Source organism: Misgurnus anguillicaudatus, chromosome 21 (genome assembly GCF_027580225.2).
Source record: "Misgurnus anguillicaudatus chromosome 21, ASM2758022v2, whole genome shotgun sequence".
NCBI lineage: Eukaryota > Metazoa > Chordata > Actinopteri > Cypriniformes > Cobitidae > Misgurnus > Misgurnus anguillicaudatus.
In genome coordinates this window covers 60,264,271-60,283,594 of record NC_073357.2, presented here as the reverse complement: position 1 = coordinate 60,283,594, position 19,324 = coordinate 60,264,271, and the positions used below count along the sequence as shown (strand labels likewise).

Genomic DNA, 19,324 nt, shown 5'->3' with positions numbered 1-19,324 from the left:
ATGAACCTTATTGTAAAGTGTTACCGAAATGTTTATATAGTTGGAGTCTAAAGATGTCACAACTAAATAAAAAATTAAAGATTCTATACGGTATTTTGTATTAACTATAGTTTTATTACAGTAACCATGATTTTTGGGTTTTAACTGACCATGGTGAATTTTTGTAAGGATCACATGCAGAAAGCAGCCAACTCTATTGCAGATCAATCTGAATTGGAGGTGTTATTTTGGTTAGTATAAACCATATTGTTTTGGGCTTACTGATAGAGCAAAGACTGTCAAAATTAGATTAGCAATATTTGTACCTTTATTATCCACAAAATACAATCTGGATGCCATATAGAGATGACATTACTGCCCTCTAGTGCTGCACAAAAGTAAATCTCTTTCTTTTCACTTACTCTTACGCACTGATTTAACTTTACATTTTACAACATTAATAATAATTAAAATTCCTCCCATCAAATACTTCGACAGCCATATAGTTACTGATATTGTATGTACTAATATGTTTAACCTTTGTTGCATAATATTAATCATTATTACAATTACTCGTTAATAAAAGACATCTTTAAACGCCTACATACTGTATGAACCAGAGGTGCGCATCAGAGCGCATTTAAAGCAGATCGTGTTGTGCGCATGCGTGTTGGATGCTGATGCTGAGCGAGCGCCTCGCGCACAGATGATGGGCGTGTGAACGCGATCCGGGGTTAGTCTTCACTGGACACCCATGGTAAAACGGTGAGTTGCATTTTTTTTTATTAAATTACATTTGTATGTGATCGATGCAGACGGGTGTTGACAGAGAGGGACGTTTTTGTAGGAACTTGAGATCTCTGCACCCAGATACCTTTAGACTGCTCGTGCAGATGCTCGATTGTAAAGATATAAGCATTGCACAAATGAAATAACCAAATCGTGTGTTTAATTATTGCATGAATAAATGAAACCATAATACATTTTTGTCTAATGTGGAAAATCGATGCCATGCAATGTATGCATGTATGGTTTGTGCTGTGTTAATAATGCATGCCACATAACAATAGACATTAAGGGTAAGGACTGCATCCTCGATTCCTTTATCATGAATTTGGCCTTATTAAGTGCTCAAATATTTCATAAAAATCATTGATGAAAATGTATATTCTTAATTGTAAACATCACAGTTATGTATTGTGTGTGTGCTTTTGATCTCAGGTGCTCTGTTGTAATTTGTCTCATTGGATATAAATGTTCACTACATGTCTACTGTGTATTGTGGTATGCAGGCCTCTTTCCTACCTGGAGGACTGTTTAAATTAATTAAGCGTGATACAATTGTGAATGTGAACTTGTTGGTAACTGTTGCATGGGTGACTTGCTTGTGTCATAGCGTTTTGGTGAACTGTAAGTTCTGTCTGTAGTTCATGGGGTCTGAACAGGTGGAAATGGGAAAACGGCCTTCACAGGATGCTAGTAAAGTCATCCAAGAGCAAAATACGCACCCCAAAGCACAGATGTCGGAAAAGGTGAACACGCAAACCCTGGGCTGGCTCAATGCTCCTCCGAACGCCTGCTGCTTCTGCTGGTGCTGTTGCTGCAGTTGCTCCTGGTGAGAACAGATTCAACTTTATTCATGAATTAAACTCACTGTTTATGAAAGATTTACCTTTTAACTAAAAACAGACTTTATAAAACATGTATTTTTATAACAGATTCACCTACAGTTTACACATAACTGCAGTTGAAAAGTTTCATGGATGCTGAAGGCTACCAAAGCTTATAATCTATATTACATTTTTTTAGGTTAGTCTTTGTAAATGTTAAAGGAATATTTACATAAAATGTTTTTTTCATCCATGCTTTGAATATAACAAAAGTTGCAATTCATTACAATAGAGAACTTCAGTGGAAAGCAAGATATTTGGTTAATAATGACTTACAGATGTGTTTGTAAAGATACAAGTGTCTACAGAAGACTCAAAACATTTATAATCACTTTGCGCACCTGTGTATGTGTGTGGTGGGATTACCTGAGAGCACAGGTGAGGTCTTTTTGGAAAGTTCATTAAGTCTAAGCTCGTCTGAGTTTAGCAGCAGGTCCCACATACAGTTTCACTATCCCAATGGAGCGTCTCCTGAGACATACACGCGCTCACAGTGGATCTTAATCCTGACCAAAAAACATGTTTTCTTATCATGTGCAGTCTGACGGTACACCCTGCCAAGGAGGAGAAGACTCTTACAACAAGCTCAGAAAAACAAGACGAGGTCGATACTGAGCAGAAGTGAGTTGTGTTAAAACACATGATTTAATATTATATCTTTCTCATACTGTAAGACAGGTTAACTTTTCTGAAGCAAAATAACCAAAATAAATTGTTTATCAGTGCAACAAACACTGTTAACCCAGATATTGTCTTTACTTAAACAATCAAGTAAACATCACTTAATATTTTCTGTTTTGAAGCCAAAGCTTATAACGTTTAGTTGATTAAACTTTTAAGCTTACAAAATCCATTAAACTAAAACATTTAAGTAAAACAAACTTAAAATTATTAGTTCATGTTGTGAGGAATACCCATTATGCATTGCACCTGAATATTTTGGTTATTTTCTGCTTCTTCACAGAATAAAAACTGATTAGAACTGTCACTACTCAAATATTTGTTAATAAAATGTCATATAGGTTCAAGCTCTTATATTATTGATGTTATTTTGTTGTAAATTATAATTTTGTAAAGTCACCGTTCAGGTGTTTCCGTACATGAACCCTGTTCAGAACATTTTATTGTATTTCTCTCCACAGTACTGACAATGTATGTCAAAAACACAGTTTTGCATGCGTTTTTGTGGAGAATCACGTTTATACTTAAAGTCAGTCATTAATTTTGCGTTATAATACCATTTATAACATCAAAAGTAATATAAAGTGATAAAAACTAAAGTTATATGCAACAGGTTTCCTCACAAATTTCTAGTAATGTCAACTAATCCAGGTTAAGAGTGCAGGAATATTGGAAGAAATTAAAACATTAAGTCTATTCAATTTAAAATTGATGTTAGAACAACTTATATGTTTAAGTAAACTTCACTTAAAGTTTTTAAGGCAACAAGTTACTTTCATTTTTTAAGTAAACTCAACCTATCCAGGCTTAGCTCAATGTTAAAGAGACAGTTCACCGAAAAATACATCTTCTGTTATCATTTACTCATCATCAAGTTGATTTCTGCTGAACACAAATGAAGATATTTTGAAATATATGAATAACCCAACAGAACTGGGGCACCATTCACATTCATACAGTAGTAAAAATGTTCCTACTATGGAAGTCAATGGTGCCCCAGATCAGCTTTGTTACAAAGTAGTTTGGAACAACTTGAGGGTGAGTAAATGATGACAGAATTTAAATTTTTAGTAAACTCTCCCTTTATATAACTCTTTATACCAAAAATATATATTTTTAATGCATCATACTTTATCCCTTTTATTATGTATTTTAACGTTCTTTTTAATTTGTAGGCCTACAGTATTAAAAAATATGCATTTACAAACCAACAAAATGCAAAACGTTTTTATTACAGAAAATATGTAGACTTGGCAACCCTTTCTGAAGACAATGGGGCAGTTTCCTAGACAGGGTTTAGAAAAATCCAGGACTAGGCATTTTTATTTTAGGACATTTAAGAAGTTTTCACAAACAAACCTTACAAAAAAACAATACTGGTGTTCTTGAGGCACTGACAGATGTTAAGATATGTCAGTCCAAGGTAATTTGAAATGTTAAAATGTTTTTGTTGATTATGTGGCATTTCTAAAAATACTTAACATTTTAATGCATTACTATTTCACATATTTTAAGCCCTTAGGAAAAACCACCTAACAAGATTTATAAATAACTATTGTGGACACATAATGGAAAAACAATTACCATTCATTGTGCATCAATTAAAGCAATAACCCACAAGAGACCATGCGATGCGCTAAAGTTAGTAAGCTCAATGATGATGTTAAACCCCCTCAAACGTGCATGCAAAATCACTTTAACGCATAACCTCTTAAGGTGGATTGGTAGTTCCATTAATCAACATTAATTTGGGTGATAAATTAATTTTCAAAATAGTTATTAATTAACTTTCGACTAGAGTTGTGTTTGCCAAGAAACAGATTTTTATTGGGGTTTCACATGCAGCGACTAAACAACCATCACCCAATTAAAAAATGGGAATTACAGTTGTGTTCAAAATTATTCAACCCCCCAATGCTGTTAAGGGTTTTAGGGAATTTAGTGTACATTTGTAATTGTATTCAGAATGAAATCCTACAATGACTTCTTAAAGAACCATATGCAACTAAAATGACATCAATTGGTTTTGTAATATAGTAGTAAATGTTTCTTTTGTGAATTCTTCATTGACACAATTATTCAACCCCTTAAAGAACTACCACTCTGAAGAACAGAGGTTCATTGAAGTGTTTTCAATCAGGTATTGAAAACACCTATGGATGTCAGGGAACAGCAATAAAGCCTAATAAGCACCAATTAGGCAGCTTTAAAATGACTGTGATACTCAACTCCTTCTAAACATTTACTGGTGTGGTTACAAACATGGTGAAGTCAAAAGAATGGTCCAGGAAGACAAGAGAAGAGGTGATTCATCTTCACAGGAAGGGCAATGGCTAAAAGAAGATTGCAAAGATGTTAAACATACCAAGAGACACCATAGGAAGCATCATTCGCAAATTCAAGGCAAAGGGCACTGTTGAAACGCTTCCTGGTCATGGCAGAAAAAAGATGCTAACTGCGACTGCTGTGCGCTATCTGAAGCGTAGAGTGGAAAAAAGTCCCCGTGTGACTGCTGAGGAACTGAGAAAAGATTTGTCAGATGTGGGTACTGAAGTTTCTGCTCAGACAATACGGCGCACCCTGCGTACTGAAGGCCTCCATGCCAGAACTCCCAGGCGCACCCCCTTGCTGTCTCCAAAGAATAAGAAGTATGCAAAAAGTCATGTGGACAAACCACAGAAGTTTTGGGATAGTGTTCTGTGGACTGATGAAACAAAATTAGAACTGTTTGGGCCCATGGATCAACGCTATGTTTGGAGGAGGAAAAACAAGGCCTATGAAGAAAAGAACACCTTGCCTACTGTGAAGCATGGTGGGGGGTCAATCATGCTTTGGGGCTGTTTTGCTTCTGCAGGTACAGGGAAACTTCAGCATGTGCAAGGTACCATGAATTCTCTTCAGTACCAGGAAATATTGGATGACAATGTGTTGCAGTCCGTCACAAACCTGAGGCTTGGGAGACGTTGGACCTTTCAACAGGACAAGGATCCCAAGCATACCTCCAAATCCACTAGAGCATGGTTGCAGAAAAAAGGCTGGAACATTTTGAAGTGGCCTTCGCAGTCACCAGACTTAAATCCGATTGAGAACCTCTGGTGGGACTTAAAGAAAGCAGTTGCAGTGCGCAAGCCTAAGAATGTGACTGAACTGGAGGCTTTTGCCCATGATGAATGGGCGAAGATACCCGTAGATCGCTGCAAGACACTTGTGTCAAGCTATGCTTCACGTTTAAAAGCTGTTTTAACTGTAAAAGGATGTTGTACTAAGTACTAAGATTGAATGTCACTTGGGGGTTGAATAAAACTGATAATGATGTGAGCACAGAAAAGACATTTGTGGTTATTTCATTATAAATGTTATGTTATATTTGTCTGACCTACACATGCCTCTTTGATGTAATTGTAAGCAGGATGACTGAATGATCAAAATCAATGTCAAACCGGCCAAAACAATCAATTTCAGTTGGGGTTGAATAATTTTGAACACAACTGTAACTATCCGTACACTATATTTTGGATGATATTCCCTTAAATTCAGTGCTGTGTTTTTCTGCAGGCCTGCGCTTACACTAGAGGAGGCACAGTCTTGGGGCGAATCGTTTGAGAAGCTGATCAAGAGCACAGAAGGTCGTGCACACTTCCAACAATTCCTAAAGTTTGAGTTTAGTGAAGAAAACTTGCTGTTCTGGCTCGCCTGCGAGGAGTTAAAGAAAGAAACCAACAGAACGGTCGTAGAACAGGCCGTGAAGCGGATATACGAGGACTACGTCTCTGTATTGTCACCTAAAGAGGTATATATGCTGATTTATAACCTGACTCATTGTACAGTTTGCTCAAACTTAGTTGGAAATGAAAAAATACAATGCATACCAGTAATAGAGAGTGCAGAGCAAAAATAAAAGTTATTGATGAAAAATGAATGATTGATGATGTGTGTGTCTTATCATGTAGGTGAGTCTGGACTCTCGTGTGCGTGAACTGATCAACAAGAACATGCAGGAAGCCAGCTCGTGTACGTTTGACGACGCACAGCTACAGATCTACACGCTCATGCAGCGAGACTCGTACCCACGATACATGAACTCCAGCGCCTACGCAGACCTCCTAAAGAGCCTTCAACAACCTAATGAATCTTAACACACATGTGCACGAGATCTACGATTGGAAAACAGGCTTAAACGATCTCTCCAGGTTAAATACAAGTTAAGCTACATTACCACAGAAAACCATTCTGATTGAAAAAATGTGGTTACAGGAATCTAATGTGGGTCCTTTATACAAAATCATACTGAAGTTTTTCACTATTTCAAAACTTGTCGCATTTTTCTTTTTTTCAAATGAAAATATAATCTGATATTTCTGCCTGTACTGTGGTCATGCACTTACAATGGCAGAACCGTGACTGTGCCTTGCCTCAAACGCTATGACAGGAAATTCATACAGGTGTCATGAAACACTGGTGCTGTCAATTGTTAAGACCACTAAAAGATTTATTGTGAAATGATTAACAGATCTCACACCACACTAAGACTGAAACTCTGTAGTGACACATCTTATGTCTATATAGTGCATGCATGTTTTAAATGCAGTGATCGCAGCTGATACACTTTATGTATACCAGATAGATTAAAGCACAAATCATTGAACAAATCAATAAATAATGTTGAAGTAAATGGCTTGTGTGGACTGATCTATTTCATATCCGGCAATAAGAATTCAACACAAGCGAAATTCACATGACACAAAGGAACGGGATGCTTACGATTTGGTGTGTACGCACCATTATGTTACGTTCACACCAAACACATGACATCACAATCTTTGCTCTTAATTACTCGTGGGATTTAACTTTGTGTCATGCAAATATTTTGCCTGAATTGAATATTTTCAACTTGCGCGAAGACGCGTTTGAGGTGAATAGCGCGTGTTTTCGCAGCAAACATGCCGCCAAATTCATGCCATTCGCATCGCCATGCGCGAGTTTGTGTATATTCATGTCTTTTGATTGACTTTGTATGTAATCTGCTCACGCAAATCGTTGAATTCATATTTTATGTGTATGAAAATGTGACTGCGCCGATTCCTCTCATTTTCAACGCGGCATTTTGAAAAAGCTGTCACACCTGAATAAAAGAGTGCCAAAAGAGTTGTCTATTTGAGCGTGATTGTCGCATGGCTACATTCAAAATAACGTATTATAATATGTACACACCAAACGCAAAGCCTCGGGTTCCTCGCTCTTGATTACTCATGGGATTTAACTTTGTGTCATGCAAATTTTTCGCTTAAGTTGAATATTCAATAGATCACCACGTGCGAGTTTGTCTCTATTTGACGTCTTTTCATGGACTTTTGTGTAATCTACGTGTGCAAATCGTTGGATTCGCGTTTGGTGGGTATGCCCCATCAGGTAGAAACTGCAATTGTGCTGCTTTCCCTCCTTTCCAACACACTTTCGGCACAGCATTCTGAAAAAGCTGTCGCACCTTAAAAAAAGAGTGCCAAAAGAGCTGTCTATTTGAGCGTGATTGTCGCATGGGTACATTCAAAATAACATATTATGTTACTAACACACCAAAGGCGAAGCCTCGGGTTCCTCGCTCTTGATTGCTCACAGGATTTAACTTTGTGTCATGCAAAATTTTCACTTGAGTTGAATATTCTGAAAAAGCTGTCACACCTGAAATAAAGATTGCCAAAAGAGCCGTCTATTTGAGCGTGATTGTTGCGTGGCTACATTCAAAAAACATATTATACTAGATACACACCAAATGTGAAGCATCGCATTCCTCGCTCTACATTACTCGGGGGATTTAACTTTGTGTCAGCTTAAGTTGAATATTTTTAACTTGCACAAAGACGCGTTTGAGGCGAATAGCGCGTGTTTTCGCTTCAATAGATCGCTGCGAGCGAGTTTGTGTCTATTTGACGTTTTTTTTTCATTGACCTTTAATGTAATCTACTCGCACAAATTTTGAATTCGCGTTTGGTGAAAATTGGTGAAGATTCCTTTTCAATGCACTTTCTACACGGCATTCTGAAAAGGCCGCCGCGTCTCTATTTAAGCGCAATTGTCGCGCAGCTACACTTAAAATAAAGTCTTATGCTACATACACACCAAACGCGAAGCATCACATTTCTCGCTCTAGATTACTCGCGGGATTTAACTTTGTGTCATGCAAATTTTTCACTTAGTCAAATATTTTTAAGTTGCGCGAAGACCCGTTAGAGGCAAATTGTGTTTTCGCTGCAAACGCAGCGCCCATCGTTATTTGCATCGCCCCGTGTGAGTTTACGTCTATTTGCGTCTTTCCTTTGACTTTGTATGTAATTTACTCGCACAAATTGTTGAATTCGCGCTTGGTGCGTACGCCCGATAAAATGCAAAATGGATCACAACTTTTTGTTGTGCTGGCCGATACGACCCTCGCCCTGGATGTTTTCTTGACATTTACTCTACATTTAGAATCACACAAAAACACAATACATATTTTTCTTCTTCTGTGGTCTTCCTTATGTTTCTGCAACTCCAAAAAAAACCATGACATTAATAGTTGGGGTGATTGGCTCAAAAAAGAAAATGTGTGCCAATTCTGACATCCCATAAGGAAACGAATAACATTGAATAATATAATAGAAGCAAAATTGATTGATTATGCCAAGACAAACACAACTAGATGGTATTCATGTTGTTTTTTAATTCCAAGTCAATATGAAAAGCCCTTTTACCCAGAAACACAAAGTTCAGTGATCACATGGGTGTTTACATCACGTAATGCCATAGAGTATTAAACACTGAAAAAATTAGTCTTGCAGTAGTTGGGGAAATGTCTTTAAGGATATACTACAAACAATCACTAGCCTGAGTAAGATATTACAAGGGTAAATTGTTTACTATGGTAAGAGAGTGCAATTCTCGTACAGACTTGAGTGGTTTAGTACAGTAACTGTGCTTCCAGCTTAGATAAAGTCACCGCTAAACAGTTTCGAGATCAGTTCAAGTTTGATTTGGAAGTGCTTGGTAGAATCCAGTCAGATAAAGATGTAGCAGCGGGATGTCAATGATTGATTATTGATTAATTTAACGGTGGTAGCTGCTTCTCAATAAACTCTTTGATGTCCATCATTTCCTGTTTAAAAGATGCACATCAGTTAATGACACTTTACACCATGCAATGCACAGACATGTATATTAGTAAAAGAGTCATATTTTAATTCTTCACAATCATTTGACACCCTCGATCTAACACTTTATGCTCCTGTGACCACTGTGTAGATTTTTAGCAGCATCTAGTGGTGAGATTTTGAATTGCAACCAACGGCTCAGTCCACAGTTCACCCCTCCCTTTCAAAATACATAGAGAAGCTACGGTAGCCGCCAGAGGACAAACATGTCAGGGTCTAATAGAAAGCAGTGACAAAACATGCTCTGTAAAACAGTTTGTCTTTTGAGGGCTACTGTAGAAACATGGCGACGCAAAATAGCGACTTCCATGAAAGGTGTATGTAGATAAAAACGGCTCATTCTAAAGCAATAAAAACAAAACAGTTCATTTTGTAAGGTCTTTATACACCACTGATAATATAGTTATGTAGATTATATTGCATTTATACACAACACCTTTAAAGGTGCAGTGTGTAAATTTTAGCGGCATCTAGCGGTGAGGATGCAAATTGCAACCAACAGCTCAGCCCACTGCTCACCCCTCGCTTTGAAACACATAGAGAAGCTACGGTAGCTGCCACCGGACAAGCATGTCATCATCGGAGACAACTTCGTAAAAAAATGTCCGCTAAGGGCTTCTGTAGAAAAATGGCTGCACAAAATGGTGACTTCCATGTACAGGGACCCTCTTTGTATGTAGATAAAAAGGTCTCGTTCTAAGGTAATAAACACATAACGGCTCATTATGAAAGGTCGTTATACACCCCTGATAATATAGTTTTATTATTTTTTTTATTATTATTTTGCATTTCTGTCAAGAGATCCTTCTAAAAATTACACACTGCACCTTTAAGACAAGTGAAATAAACCAGCGTAATGCATTTGCTCATATACGGGCGCTGCTGTAGTCTTGTTTACATCAATAGGACATACATCCTCTAAGGATTTCAATTCGCTGTGAATAATAAAAATACAAACCTCAGGACAGGAGCTGTGAGGCATATTGGCATAGGATTTAAAAGTGATATTGGAGGGGTTCAGCATGGTTTTGAGTTTTTCCACACTGAGGCGGCCAAAAATAAGTGGAACCAGTGGATCTGCTTCACCGTGACACTGCAGCACTGATACGTCCTTATTAGTGCTTATCACTGACTTCAGGACAGACACCAGAAATAACAAAGCAGCATAACAAAGAACAGCAAATATTAAAAGTGACGGTACACTCAAAATTATGCTTTTATTTATACTTTTTATTTTATACTTTTATTGTAAAACCTAACAGTAAACTTAACTCAAACCATTTAAGGAAACCGGTTGCCTTAAACCATTTTAAAACACATACATTTAAGTACTGTGAACTTGAGTCATGTGCAATTATGCACTTATATTTAAGTAGTGTGAACTTAAATATAAGTGCATAACTGCATATGACTCAATTTGTTTAAGTTCACAGTACTCAAATGTATGTGTTTTAAAACTTAAATGATTGAATGCAACCGGTTTCCTTAACTGATTACTGTATGCTTTTTATTGAATGGTCAACTTAATAAAGTGTAAATATTTGCCAGCTGACCATGAAAGGCACAACTTGTAAGATTTATGCATTAAAATATCCAAAAATCACTAGAATGGTTTTATATATTTTGTTTACATTCATACGTCCAGGGCTCCAGACAAACTTTTTTCACTAGGAGCACAGTGGCCCCAAACTGAAAATGTTAGGGGCACATCCAGAAAATTTAGGGGCACACACCGTAAATCAACATGCTAACCAAATATTCACATTTCTACTAATGTCCACTGTATTACTAATAACTACTTTAATGATAAATGCAGAAAGTACAATGTGCGGTTTCAAATTCAGGTGTCACATCACAAAAAAAGGTAAAATTAACTAGGCGCACATGTGCGACTGGATGTAAAATTCAGTGGCACACTCTCAAATTTTGGCGGCAAAATGCCACCATTTGGTGGCAGTCTGGAGCCCTGTTACTTACAATTTGCCGTTTTAACTAGCACTCCACACCAATCTGGGGATTCTATCAAGTCACACTGTTGGGGCTTACATTATAAATAAAACTTTATTTTAATACATCATTTATTAACATGATTTGTGAGTACTGGCAGATGGATAATAAATAAAGGTGAAGATTCACACCGTTCAATGCTCTTTTACAGCGTCATCAAGCTACGCCATTGTTGTTGTTTAGTGACCTCTAGTGCTGAAAATTACATATTGTGCCTTTAAAGTTGCTGTTAAAGGTTTTAGTTATGTTGCAAACTAACCTGTGAAAGGGATTTCCTGAGGGGCAACCAGCAGCTGAGAGCGACCACACCAGCCAGCTTTTGATGTGTGGTCAAAGCCGTGTACAGAGAGAGCGCACCACCCTTTAAATACATACAAACAGATCAATTATTAACCAGTTATGAATAAATGATGAATATTTGTTACATCCTGATTTTTAAAGCACGGGAACCTTGTGACCAAAAGTGGTCTAGTGACCAGATAAACCTCCAGTCAAATTATTTGTGAGATATGTAGAGTACAGGTGTAATGCAACAGTGTTAAAGCATATTGTCTTAAATCTTATTAAAAACACCATATAGACATATAAACAACAATACAAACTTGATTTTCACCACCATCTAAAAGCCAAATGTGTCCAAAAGACTCTCTTACCTGAGAAAATCCTCCCAGGACAATCCTATGAGATGGTATACCATTCTTAACCTCCTGATCGATCAGAGCTTTGACTGTGGACGTATTCAAGACATTTAATATCAGGTTAAAATTTATATATTTGCCTCACAGACAGTTTAATATTATACTTAACTGCTTTCAGCTGCTTTTTTAATTCCCGATTCATCTTCCTCTGCATCAGGACCGAGTCCAATGATGTCAAACCTGAGAGTCAATGTTAAACAAATGTCATAAAATAAGTAATTGCTAAAATAAGTGAAATGTGAGGTTTGTAGACTTATGCCGTAGTAATCTATCTGTGTCTTACCAGGATGGCATTGCCATGTTCATGTTGAGGGTGACTGGCATGACTGGTCTTTCATAGTGAATAAGAGAGAAAAAGAAAGGGAACAACAATATTTTATCATGTTTACATGAACAGCAACATTCAGATGAATAATGTTAGCATTAATCTTTTGTCTAAAAATAATTCACATTAATGACAATAGTGATGGCAATACATGAATGCCAGTCTCCACAAGAGTTTATATGGAATGTAGAAAATACATGAAACAATGATGGTATGACTGTGAGATATTTAAAAGAATAAAAATTGCAGAAGTGACACCGAAAAATGCTTCATATAGAAAGTAATAATAGAAATATGTATTTAGTACATACGCATGAGGGCAAATGTACTTGACATGAGGGGTCCTGATCCCAGCCATAGCTTCTGCCCATCCATGCCTGAAGAAAAAGTTAGAAAAAAAGAAAAATGTATAACGATCTATTAGGGCTGCGCGATATTGGGGGGTATGTGATTAAGTTTGTAACGGTATGAGATTTCACGGTATGATAAAAAATAAAATATTGCAGTTTCATTATTATCATTATTAATATACACATTATCTATAATGACGCTTAATTTTATATATATATTTTTTTTTTCAAATTTTTTTTGAAAAAAAAAAACTTTTTATGGAAGTATGAGTCTACCATTTGAAAGATAAAGATAAAATAAAGCTGCACATTTCCCATTTAAACAAAATAAGGACTAAGTTATTTCTCTTTATATTAAACAAGGAACTGTACTTCTTCATGAACAGCATAAATGGACAAGCAATTTGTCTAAGGCCATTTTCGGATACCCAAAGTATTCCCACTAAGCATTCACGTGGAAAAAAAGTAGAATATGCGCAGTAGCGCATGCGAGTTCTGCCTTTATTTTTGCCCAAAACCGTGGATAAGCAAATATTCATGGTATGATAATCGTACATGCCAATATTGTGGTATACCACCATACCGTTACAACCCTATATGCAATATGATAATGCTTTAAGTTTAAATAATAAAATGACACATTTATAGTAACAACATGTTTCACATTCTTTCTGGTAAAAAGAAACATCATTCTCAATAATTTAAATTAAACAATTAAAATGTTACAGCCTTTAATAAATAAAATGTTGGATAGTTCACCCAAAAATGCAAATTCTGTCTTCATGTACTCAACCTTAAGTTTTTACAAACCTGTAAAAACTTCTGTTTTGCTGAACACGAAGAGTAGCGCTGTCGACTTCCATAGTAGGAAAGAAAAATACTATGGAAGTCAATGGTGCTTAAAAACGGTTTGGTTACAAACATTGCTCTGCTCAAAATATGTTCCTTTATCTTGAGCATAACAAAGACTTAATTTTAAGATTTATTCAACTTTCTAACAACATGTGGATGAGTAAATGATGTCAGAATTTTTAGTTTGAGGGAACTATTCCTTTAATTCACTAAGTCAGGACAGAGTTTACCCCGAGTCTCCCAGGCCATGAAGGAAGATCACCTGAAAAAAAAGGACAAACATTGACTTATAAGTTAATCAATTTTACTTTATTTTTTACTCTATTTCACCTGAGTCATAGTGACTTTTAATTTTTGTCCTTAAACTTGAAACAGAAAAAAATTCAAGAGGATTAACTATTCAGTTAATCCATTTTTAGGAATATAGCCCAGTTTCATAGACAAGTCTTAGCTAAAGCCAGGACTAGGCCTTGGTTAAATTAAGACGTTTAAGCATTTTTTATTAACAAGACATACATAAATAGGTTACTGGTGTGTATCTTGAGACAAACCAATGGCACTTGCATAATTTAAGATTTGTATATGCCCGTTAATTTCAGTTGAGACAGCTCAAATGTGTTTTAGTTTTAGTCTAGGACTAGCCTTAAGCCTTGTCTGTGAAACCAGGAGAAAGTGTTCACTTAAAAAGCAGAGGTTAATTTTGCTACAAATAAAAAATATAAATGTACGTTGTACAAAAAAATTCTGTGATTTTAAAGCATAATCTGTTTTCAGTACTTTTTTGTTTTAAATGGGCCATTTCACAAGACTTTGTTGTCCCAAGAGTACATATGTGAAGTTTAACCCCAAAATACCATAAAGATAATTTATGTTAAAATTGCCACTTTGTATGTGTGCGCAAAAATTTGCAGTTTTTGGGTGTGTCCATTAAAATGCAAATGAGCTGATCTCTGCACTAAATGGCAGTGCCTTGGTTGTGCAGATTAAGGGGCGGTATTATTATAATGAGATGCCCTTCTGACATCACAAGGGGAGCCGAATTTTAATTAGCTGTTTTTTCACATGCTTGCAGAGAACAGTTTACCAAAACTAAATTACTGGGTTGATCTTTATCAAATTTTCTAGGTTAATAGAAGCACTGGGGACCCAATTATAGCACTTAAATACAGAAAAAGTCAGATTTTCATGATATGTCCCCTTAAAGTCATTTACAAAATGTGAAATTTTTGGTTTGCAAAATGGCCACTTCTTTTCCTGTATATGATATTTTCCTTTAAAACAACTGTGTAATATAATGTTCTTTCATTTTTTTTGGTAATAAAAAAGCACTAATTTATCATACTACACTTCTATCAATACAGCTTTCTAAATCATTCTGACCCTGGTCCTGGAGGGCCCCTGTCCTGCAGAGTTTAGTTCCAACCCTAATTAAACACACCTGAATATTCAAATTAAAGTCTTCAGGATTACTTGGAAATTAAATTCAGGTGTGTTTGATAAGGGTTGGAAATAAACTCTGCAGGACAGTGGCCCTCCAGGACCCAAGGTTCCCCACTCCTAATGGGACCCAAAAGTAAAACGCAAAAGGTGACCGCCACCTTAGCAGCCGTTGACCAATGAAAACGTTAGAAAGGCGGGACATTTGTGCTGTCGGAAATCCGATTCGCTGTTTTCCCGCTTCAATTTGAACTAACACGCCTATTTCCACGCCCTCAAAATGCAGCTCACGCATTTGAGTGTCAAGCGCTCCATTCGGAACTTTCTACGATTGCACATAGCAATCAAAACAGACCACGTTTATACCATTTAAGTGTTAAACAAGCAGCCGATCCCATATATCCCAACCTATGAGATGATTCACTTACCGCAGCCGTGGCTTTACGCGCGGCGGGCACAATCGCTGGCAGCGGGACTGACATGTTATTACCGCACATAAAAGTACCTGGAGCTTCGCATTCAACAAGAGAAATCAGAACTGTTACCGTTACGATGTTAACAAACGCAAATTTTAATGTCAAAAGCGGACACCCAATGTTTATGACCTTTATCATAAACAGGCTGATAAATGCTGCAGTAGAAGTAACGTTAAAGCACGACGCTTCTGTCAATGTGTCAATAACTCAGTAACCGCATGTCATTTTGACGTTTCGATGCTTGACCCGCATTAACAGTGTACTGGACTTCAGGTCAGTTTATTGTCTTGCCCCATGATGTATTCATCTTAACACGGAATCTGAAAAGCTGATCCTGGAACGGGTCTAATGACATTCAACAACATGAAACACAGGAAGTCCCGCCCAACGCTTCATCTACGTCAAAGGACATGCCATGCGATTGGTTCGTTTATTCTGTCAGTTATTTAGGGAATGTCCGTAAACGGATAGTTGACACAAAACGCAATTCATTCTACATTGTTTTAATAACTAATTTGTATAATTTTTTTATAATAATTAAAAAATAATATTATTTTATTTGTCAGTGGTTCTTATGCTAAAGTTACCAAAGTTGCATTTTAGCTGTAAACATAGCTGCTGTGATATTTTATAAAAGGAAAATTATAAAGCTATTTAGTTGTATTGTATTATATATATATTTATCTATAGCAATTTTCTAAATTTACCTTAAACATTAAAGAGTTTGTGTAAAATATGTTTTTCATCACATGTATTTCCGGTTTAGTGTACCACGTGGGTTTCCCCGTGTCGTCTGTCCTTGAGTAGCATGTTTATGGCTCTACAATGTCTGCGGCCAAGACAACGGGAGGGAAAACTATCGATATAGTAAAGAACCTACCTCGTATAACACTCGCCAACCTTCGGCCAAACCCGGGATCAAAGAAAGATGAGAGTCTTTTATGTTACCATGCAGCTGGTTAGCAGTTTAGCCTGCTAGCATCATGAATGTTTCTATGATTTCCAACATGGATGTTGTTTCACTAAGACTTGCTTTCTTTAACTGTGTCAGTTTTATATTTACTGAGTATCTAGAGCTCATAAGCATCTAAACAGATCTGAATCTGGTGGTAAAGAGTTAAAGATTTTGTCTAAATTAATTAATATTTGGACATTAAGAGGTGACCCTGCAGACTTCACACGTCACAGATGGAGGGGTTAAAGTTATTGAGGTTCTGAATAGTTTCTGGATTTATCTGTGTATGCATTTATACAGAATTATCTGAAATAATAAAGCATTATAACTTAGTTTTAAGAGTCATTAAACTTCTTAAAGATCTGCTTTGTTATTTGTTTATATCCTGATCAATACAATAATTTATTTTATCACAGGAGAAACGCAGAGGTCGTGGGATGCACGGAGGTAACAGAAGTGGCCGAGGTCATAAAGGTGAAAGGCAGCGTGGCAACAGACCCCGATTGGGCTTTGAGGGCGGACAGACACCATTCTACCTGATCATTCCAAAATATGGCTACAATGCTAATCACAGGTAATTTTATTAAACAGGTGTTAAAATGTAAGCATTTATGGTTTTCACATTATGCCTTTCATATGCTTTTATTATTATATTGTTGTGTAACATTAAATTGTGCTTTATTTCTCCAGTCGTCGACCGCAGTATCCCCCTCTCTCCCTGCGCAGACTGCAGTATCTTATAGATTTGGGTCGTGTTGACCCCACACAGCCCATCGATCTGACCCAACTGGTCAACAGCAGAGCGGTTACGATTCAGCCTCAGAAACGAGACTATGGTGTCCGGCTTGTCGATGAGGTGTGGATTTGTTGTGTTTGTGTTAACCTCTCCCACCTGCAAGTCACTGCAAGTTATTTTATATACATGTGTTGCCGTAAGAATTTAAATTTAATATGTGTTCGGAGTGTCTGGTGTGTGGCTCGTCATGTCAAAATACATGCCTGCTGCATGCACGTCGCAAGGGTTCATGATAATGGGCACGCTCACATTCACAAAACACCCGCAAGACACTCACTTAACACTAAACTCTGATTACACGTGAGATTAAGCGAGAATCTGGCAAACGTGAGCGTCTCTTTTATCGTAAACTCCCTTGAAGCGTCTGCAGCATGCACGTATTTTGACATGATGCATGATTCACATAAGTTTACATGACGCACTGAACACATATTTTGACATGACGGGCTAAATACAAGTTTTGACGAGCTTTGCATTGTGCACCCTCGAAAAAGAAGTCACTGGTTGCCATAGGTGGAAGACAACTTACAAACATTTATTGAAGGAATAGTTTCCCCAATAAAGTGAATTCACCCTTTTTCACTTAATTTTCATACAATTAAAAAGATCACAGATATTGGTTCACTGAAGAGGCTCTTTCTTTTTGCAATATTTTAAAATCTATCACCTTTGATGATTTAATTGGGATATGTGTGCTCTTGCAAGAACTTTGACTGTCCAGATGGGGGCAGCACCAAACACAATTTAATGGGTGATGTTATTTTCTTTAAAGCTGGTGCTGATGTGTCTGTTTGTTACAGGGTGCTGATATATTCTGTGCAAAAGTTAATTTGGAGGTTCAGGTTGCTTCAGAGGAAGCTATTGCGGCAGTTGAGCGAAATGGTGGCGTGATCACAACAAGCTACTACGATCCGCGTAGTCTACGTGAGTATACTTGCACAGACTTCATTTAATCCAACAGCTATACAGATCTTTACAGTATAACATTTATTTCACATCAATGTTTTGGCCTGTCTGTACATCTCAGTAATATATACTTATGCTGAGAAATGTTTGTGTGTCGTTTTAGAGGTCCTCATCAAACCGGTGCCCTTTTTTATGTCTGGCCAACCCATACCCAAGCGTCTGCTTCCCGGTGAAGAGCTTCTTCCATACTACACAGATGCCAATAACCGCGGCTACCTCGTAGACCGGGATCAAATCCAAGCTGCACGGCTTGCTCTGGCTAAAAAGTACGGCTACAGCTTACCCGACATCACCACAGATAAACTCTTTGAAATGCTGGCACAAAGAAAAGATCCCCGTCAGATCTTCTTTGGGTTATCGGCCGGATGGGTTGTTAATATGGGAGAGAAGAAGATCTTCAAACCCACTGATGAAAAAGTCTTGCAATATTATAGCTCATAATAAAAACAGTGTGTGCTCATGATATATCTGTGTATATAGTAAAGAATTGTTCAAATTCATTGTCTATAATAAACATTTGAATAAATATTCCTGTTTAAGTTATTGATCAGAAATGCAAACAAAAACGTACAACCAACCTGTTTTGCTGTTGAAAATGTGTTAATAAGTAAACCAAGAAAGATTTCATAATGGGTGCAAGAAACATCAGGAACCGTTCCTCTAAACTGAAGCCTAGAACATGAATATGTATATGGCAAATACTGTGTATCAAAAAGTAATTTAAAAAGTTAAGCTCTCTTAAATAATGCATATTTTAATACAAATTTTTCATGCAAATTTTAATGCATTTAAATGTGACAAAGATTGTAGTGCGTCATATGCGTTAAATGTAGCCCATTACATATTTTAAAGGTACAAGATGGGTATTATTACAGCTGCATTTATCCCTAATTTGATCTTTATCTCCAAATAAATGTCTGTAAAGTGTATTTTGTAGCCTTATATGTT

General features: G+C 36.9%; 3 protein-coding genes and 1 long non-coding RNA gene across 8 annotated transcripts in view; 2 read left to right on the top strand and 2 right to left on the bottom strand.

The window, feature by feature from the left end:
- Positions 1-2,202, bottom strand: part of LOC129453104 (uncharacterized) — a 40,155-nt gene extending 37,953 nt beyond the window's left edge. For both annotated transcript variants that reach the window (XR_008647330.2, XR_008647331.2), the window contains exons 1-2: positions 2,016-2,202; positions 1,488-1,591 (exon numbers count right to left, since the gene is read on the bottom strand). This is a non-coding gene — a long non-coding RNA (uncharacterized lncRNA). The remainder of the gene's footprint in view (positions 1-1,487; positions 1,592-2,015) is intronic.
- Positions 621-8,319, top strand: LOC129453094 (regulator of G-protein signaling 20). Its single transcript, XM_055217154.2, has 5 exons — positions 621-744; positions 1,407-1,594; positions 2,190-2,270; positions 5,886-6,120; positions 6,281-8,319. Exons 2-5 carry the CDS (start codon positions 1,410-1,412, stop codon positions 6,464-6,466), a joined length of 687 nt encoding a protein of 228 aa, XP_055073129.1. The 5' UTR covers positions 621-744; positions 1,407-1,409; the 3' UTR covers positions 6,467-8,319.
- Positions 8,320-9,007: 688 nt separating this feature from the next.
- lypla1 (lysophospholipase 1) lies at positions 9,008-16,026 on the bottom strand. Of its 4 annotated transcripts, none has more exons than XM_055217131.2 (10): positions 15,789-16,026; positions 15,612-15,694; positions 13,977-14,008; positions 12,856-12,921; positions 12,503-12,550; positions 12,329-12,399; positions 12,175-12,248; positions 11,781-11,882; positions 10,473-10,646; positions 9,008-9,459 (listed from the first exon to the last, which is right to left on the bottom strand). In XM_055217131.2, the coding sequence occupies exons 2-10, from the start codon at positions 15,678-15,680 to the stop codon at positions 9,406-9,408; spliced, it is 690 nt and encodes a 229-aa protein (XP_055073106.1). In that variant the 5' UTR covers positions 15,681-15,694; positions 15,789-16,026; the 3' UTR covers positions 9,008-9,405. The 4 variants fall into 4 exon arrangements, with proteins under 4 accessions (XP_055073106.1, XP_055073110.1, XP_055073101.2 ...); XM_055217135.2 differs by having other exon boundaries at positions 12,503-12,545; positions 15,789-16,025; XM_055217126.2 differs by having other exon boundaries at positions 15,612-16,026.
- A 399-nt stretch (positions 16,027-16,425) lies between these two features.
- mrpl15 (mitochondrial ribosomal protein L15) lies at positions 16,426-18,902 on the top strand. Its single transcript, XM_073859562.1, has 5 exons — positions 16,426-16,593; positions 17,035-17,188; positions 17,305-17,470; positions 18,211-18,334; positions 18,480-18,902. Exons 1-5 carry the CDS (start codon positions 16,485-16,487, stop codon positions 18,815-18,817), a joined length of 891 nt encoding a protein of 296 aa, XP_073715663.1. The 5' UTR covers positions 16,426-16,484; the 3' UTR covers positions 18,818-18,902.
- The last annotated feature ends 422 nt before the right edge of the window (positions 18,903-19,324 follow it).